Below are 6522 nucleotides of genomic sequence, written 5' to 3'. Positions count from 1 at the left end.
CATCCTCACTCGTCATGACTGCAAGTCCAATGCCTTAACAATTGCACCTACCCACTTGGTTTAGTTACCGGACTAGACAACATGACATTTGGCTGTCTGGATTTTTGTATTTCTCAGCTATGTTAATGGAGAGTTTTCAGACTGCAGATTTCTTGTTAGATTTTTGTACACGTTTTCAATGAAATATTCACCATCTTCATCAGGTGTTTGGGAAAGTCAATTAATGAAGAGGATGAGGAATTCTGCAGAAATACTCAACTGAAAAGACACAATTACCTTTCTTTCAAATAAGATTTTACATACTGAAATGTAATAAAATAAACCAATGTGTCAGTGATCTACACAAAACAGAGGTATGTTCCTAATAAACAGTCTGCAAAGTTCTATCAACAATTTGTGTGGACCAGCACACACTACTTTCTCACCATACAACTATGTTTCAAGATAAACTTGATGACATGAAAATGATAGGAAAATAACTGCATACGTGACATTTTGAAGTCTGTTTTGGCTAATAACATAAAAATTCTTCAATAGCGCAGTCACTGGATGTGGCTGGCTTTCTGAGTCTCTGAAAAAGAGATATGCCATACAGAAAAAAAAAAACTTCTATAAAAATTCAGAAAGTCTCATGCACAGTCAATAAATGGGAACTTTGTGATTGTGATTACGCCATAAATTATAGTTTTTCACAAACTGCAAGAAAAGCTAAAAAAAATTATAAAGTGTGTTATACATAGTCTGGCTACATGTCACTTATATCCATGTGACATAAATTAAGTACTAGCATTCAGATAAAGAAAAATAATTTGAAACATTTCATTCCTGGCACATTCATTTTCTTAGTAGTTGTTGGTATAAACATTTATTGTTTTTCAAGATATGCACTGTCACATGTTCTACCCCACACACACCCAAAAGTGTTTAACTTTTACAAGCTTTCGGAGCCAGAGGCTCCTGTTTCTGACAAAACAGTTGAAGGAGAAGGAAGAGCAGTGAATGGAAAGGACTGGAGAAGTTTAGGGAAAGGGGTGTAGTTCAAAAAAGTCATCCACAACCCCGGGTCAGGGGAGACTTACCAGACAGTAAGTCTCCCCTGATCTGGGATTCTGGACGACTTTTCCTAAATCTTTCCAGTCCTTTTATTTTATCCCTCTTCCTTCCACTTCAACTTTCATGCCAGAAGAAGGAGCCACTGGCTCCGAAAGCTTGTAAAAGTTCAACCGTTTTGTGTGTGTGTTCCCCTACCGCTGGGTAGTGAGATTTTTTTATCTATCCATTTATAAAATATATACTGTAATTTCCTTTCAGTTGGGGGTCCACAATCCTGAGAAACAGGTTAAAGGAGGTGTCATTCTGCAGGGGCTGTATTTATGTATTATATTTTATTTCCTACTATTAGCCAATTTTGACCACATTTTCAGCGTATCTCATAGGGCATGTCAAAGAAGCTTCCGCAGAACAATGACTTCTTTTAACCTAAATATATGTCTATGATTTAACAACAAAAATAATAAATCCTCTTGTGGGACTTTATCCAATTATAAGTTGTAAACTGAAAAGCTGCTTTGTATTATTTGTTACATTTCACAAAGAACATGGAGTTCACACAAAACGCCATTTCATTTACTCAATACTTCTCATGGGGTACACAAAACCATTTAATAAGTCAAATTTTGTAAAATAAAATAGAAGAGTTGAAACAGCTCATAAAAATTATAGAATCTGCAGTAAATCAGTGATTTTACAGTGCAAAAATAGTTCATGCCATACAGTGTATAGCAACATTCCATGAAAATAACAAAATGTGTGTACAAGAGGGTAAGTTTCTGATGCAACAGTAATTAATTATGGTACTTAGTTAAAAATATAGTTAATTTTTGACATACTGCCATGTTAAATCAATGTATTTTGTTCCAAAATTTTTCTACTGAATAGATTTCATCACTGCAGTGTGATTCTGCTAGATTTGTAAAATGTCAATATTCACTGCTATAGAATCTTTATAGGCCTAGCTCTCAAAAAGTTTTCTGACAATAAGTATTTTTTAATGTGGAAGAGGTTAGTGAGTAGTATTAATTTTCCAACAAATCCCACAGTTTTCGCACTGCCAAAACCATTTAATGAAATTTGCATTGTCCTGAAGAAAGGAGATTTTCTCTCTCCTTTTTGCAGTGCTGGTTTCTTCTCAGAGACTTCTTCTTTTAATTAGTCCCAAAGAGTTTTTAGTGTTCACCATTTATTACTTAGGCCCTCACATAATAATAAGAGGATTATTTTTGAATCCCAGAAAATAATGGCCATAATCTTTCTGGCACATCAATACAACTTTGTCATTTTTTGTGCAAGACCACCAGCTTCCATACATTCCTCTGATTGCAACAATGCAACACCTCTACTACATAAAGCTTTTTAATTGTTAATTCTTGGCATAGAATCTGTTACACTGTTTTCTCTGATACATCTATGGCATCAGCTTTTTCCTAAGTCGTAACAATCACCTTCAAGAGTAACACAATTGTGTTTGAAGATAGCAACCCATTTCTTAGCTGCTGAAATGAAGGTGCAACCTCCTTATAAATCTTCACTAAATTTGGATGGATTTCTGTTGTAAATACACCATCCAAAACGAAGAAAAAAGTATGACCATGCAGTATTTTAGTTTGTCTATTTGAAAGGAATATTAATAACTAAATACTCTGAAAAGTCATACAAACAAAACCTTATGAATATAAACTTGACATCAGCATAATAAAAAGCAAATTTCATTGCATAACTCCATCTCCCTGCCATGCCACAAATTGCAATTTGTCCTCACGAACTATTTATCATTACATATGATCAGTTGTGTGGCAGCAGTTCTATTAGAAGCATCAGTGGAATAATTTTTGATAAATAAGAAGACTCTGCCTGTGCCCGTTCAAATGAGTTAATTTACATAACTTTGTTTGCATACATTACATATAAATCTGTTAATGCTCTCAGCAAATGTACAATATACATGTAGTTCACAACACCATCAAAAATTCATGTTGGTCTTGGAGATTTATTAAAACTGACTTTATGATTTTTTGACTGAAAGTAGAAACTGTCACGAACATATGAGAACCATCATGGGGATGTGTAAAATGGCAGACACATGAACAAGAATACAAGTTTTATATCATCTTCACATGAAGAACTCATCAGTTTTAAACATCAAGGAGGAGCATCGCAAGTACTTTTTAGGCCTACAAAACACTGTACAATAACAGCAGAGGAGACATTTAATGAAAGTATTATATTGGACAGTGACTGTACGCTTTGTTGATATAACTTTCTGACTTAATCCTACTCATAACTTACAATAACAACAAAACATCATAATACTTTGCACATAAACAAAAATTAATATTATTGTCCCCTCTGTTTATTTGGCCATTAATACTGATTTATCAGACATGTGACTACAGTTTCATAATTGTTCATAAAATTATTGAGAACAGCTATTTTTATGGTCCAATGAGGAATTCATCTAAAACCACATACACAAAAATAAACACCTTTCTCCTTCACCATACAAACATAGAACGGAAAGGCCGATATGCATTCTATCACCTAGATGATAGAGATTTTGTCCCTGATCTTCCATCCTTTTGCAATAAACTCCATATACTAATAGAAGTTCACATTACATTATTATCTTGTTTACCATCACATGAAATGTGAAAAACTATGAAGGTTTCTTATATTTAGTTCTATACTATTTGTGCACTATAAAAAACAACATCTCTTAATCTCAAAAATAAAACAAGCTTGGTCATTCAAGGTATCAAATTTTGAGCTTCACATCAGATGTTATTAATGCCACATAACTTAATAATTTCTTGGACATTAGGTTAACTACTTTTCTCTAATCTTACCCATGAAATGAAGCTGATTAACTTTTACGGCTGTTACGTGTTGTGAGACACTTTTGTGTCACATACGTGTTACATCTCACAATCAATTATTTGCACTAATCTTTTCCTGCACTTGCTCCTCTTGTTCTTTTAGTTAAATAGCTTCTGTACAAAAGATGCTCTCCATATTTTCCACATCATGCAATAAATGTAAAGATTATAATCATATGAACAATGATAATTCTGAACAATGAACACCAGAAAAATAAAGTCTCCCAATGTTCTAAAACATCCCTAATACTGATAATTGGTTTTGTACATAAAATACATTTTCTATTATGATGTACAAAATCATACAGATTAATAACGTAAGCAAGATATTTGTAAAACTCGTTAAGTGATTTTATTTTGCAAAATACTACTTCTCTTTCATCTAACATCTCCAGTTTTTATACAAGTAGAAGAAGAAATACATATGCTACAGCTGGAGGCTATGCAGAAATGTCTTGACCATTTGTAGCTGGAGGCTGGTACTGGCATGATCTGTAGATGGTCTGAAGTGGCACATGAAGCAGTTCCACAACTTGAGGCAAGTTTGGCTCTGGAAATTTTAAAAAGAAAACAGTTGAATATTGACATACCTAGCTCTGTTTCAGTTAGAAGAACAAAATAGCATTGTTGTTAAAACAACATGTTCAGTAATAAATAATACCACTGTGTAGGAAGTATATGAGGTGCTACATTATCCACCTGAATTCTAGTTTTTTTGTCTCCATTTGTAGGTAGTTGGGTAAAACAATAAGAACAAAAATTCCACTTTCTATTATAGAAAGGATTCCAGAAACCATGTAGAAATTGTAAACATCTTGTATTGTGGCAACTTGTTATTTGACAGCAATAGTGTAAGACGGATTTTTGTAATTGTAAGAATTAAGATGTTCACTATGGTCCAGTTATAAGTTTATCTTTTAGTTGTGTTAACTATGCTTCAGTTTTTGCCCTTTGCCAGTGCATTCCTTTCATCGGGGAACATTGAAATTTTTGAAACGCTCTTTGGAGGTTATAAATCTGGTTTATTAAAGGTGTTACAAGATTTTCTGAGCAAAATAATTTCAGGTAACAGTTGATGATGATGAAATTGGTTTCAGGGCACTCAATGTCGTGCTTATCAGTGTTCTTGCGGCACATGAATGAATGCATTTAACCATTTGGGCATCAATGGGTTCTGCCTGAAACCTGCATTTCATTATTGTTATTACTATTATTATTTTTATTTAAGTGCCAGTGCCTTTAGCATGAAACCACTGATGCTGTTGCGAGACAGTACACTGAAGTACTTCTATGAATGTAGCACGTTGTGGCAGTCATTTATAGTGTTCAAAGCCACAAACAATGTGGAGATTGTGCTATGGAATACTAGGTGATTGTGTCCTGCAGTTTTATTTATTTATTTATTTATTTATTTTAAAGGGAGGATACCACTGATAGTGAAATTAAATGTCTAATGTTATTGCAATTAAATCTGCGTTTTGACTACTGCTTTTATGATTGGCTTCTAAAATGAAAGCATTTGGGCAGTATGTAGTTTTGATACTAAACTTGTTAAATTCTAGGCCCACTTTTGCTTGTTATTTACAACTGTAATTTGTGTTAGGAATTATCACTTCATCGAAGTTTTGAGGTGTAGGATTGTGCCCATTTGCTTTCAAATGTAACACATGAAATGGTGAATGTTTGGAAACTTTGTTCTAGTGGTTTCAGAGTGAAATCACCTCCTCGAAACCATTGGTTGTTTACTTTTTGCCAATGTCTTCTTGTATTCGTAGCTTACAGTAATAAAAGAGATTGCTTCCATTAAAAATTTTAAAATTATATTTTTTTCATATCACTGTGAATCAAAGAGTTAATGGGGGAGACGAAATATTTATTTATGAGAATGATCGCACTAAGAAATTGATCTAATGACTTGTTTGGTCACAAACAAACAATCAAGGTGAGCATAAATTAGTAATTGCATATTTCATCAGCCACAAGATGCAGGTGTGCAACAAGGAAGTACTCCAATCATATGACAGTAATATGTGGTGTATTTATGACTGGGACAGCTGTATATTCACTAATAATAGCAAGAACGAATAGTCAAGAACAACAATACTGAATGAATTCTCTCACTAGATGAACAGGTCACATGCAATATAAATATTTAGTTCTTTTAGCAACAAACGTATCAAAACTATTAGGAAAGAGGTAGGGTTCCAGAATCATGATTTAATGTCTACTCAATACAAAAAGAAATACTTAAAAAGAATAAGAGGCATTTTATGATTTTCACAGCAAATAGCCACAGCATAAGTAAATAAAATAACATCGTTTCAAATATGGCATGCATAAATTGAGTAGTAATACTAGTTTTAATTTGTTGTCCACTAAATTCTGAGCAAACACACCTCTAATTAACTTGCTAACCCATATTTTAATATAAACATTTGGAAAATGCTTGCAGTTGCACCTGATGGACAAAAGGGGCTATAGAGAGATGGGGAGATAGTGTTTAGAGGCAACTTAGGCATCAATAAGAAGATTTATGTGAAAGTTTGAGGGGAACTTCCATTATCAGACACCAAGCGAGGTGCCATAGTTG

General features: G+C 33.6%; 1 protein-coding gene across 3 annotated transcripts in view; it reads right to left on the bottom strand.

The window, feature by feature from the left end:
* Positions 1-1888: 1888 nt before the first annotated feature.
* Positions 1889-6522, bottom strand: part of LOC126262816 (uncharacterized) — a 283082-nt gene continuing 278448 nt past the window's right edge. The window contains exon 9 of one of the 3 annotated variants that reach the window (XM_049959673.1): positions 1889-4482. In XM_049959673.1, the coding sequence (XP_049815630.1) occupies positions 4373-4482 (110 nt within the window). In that variant the 3' untranslated portion in view covers positions 1889-4372. The remainder of the gene's footprint in view (positions 4483-6522) is intronic. The other 2 variants (XM_049959666.1, XM_049959682.1) reach the window with 2 other exon arrangements.

The sequence above is a fragment of the Schistocerca nitens genome, chromosome 1 (assembly GCF_023898315.1).
Source record: "Schistocerca nitens isolate TAMUIC-IGC-003100 chromosome 1, iqSchNite1.1, whole genome shotgun sequence".
Classification (NCBI taxonomy): domain Eukaryota; kingdom Metazoa; phylum Arthropoda; class Insecta; order Orthoptera; family Acrididae; genus Schistocerca; species Schistocerca nitens.
Note: the sequence above shows the minus strand (reverse complement) of the source record. Positions and strands in the feature narration are given on the sequence as shown.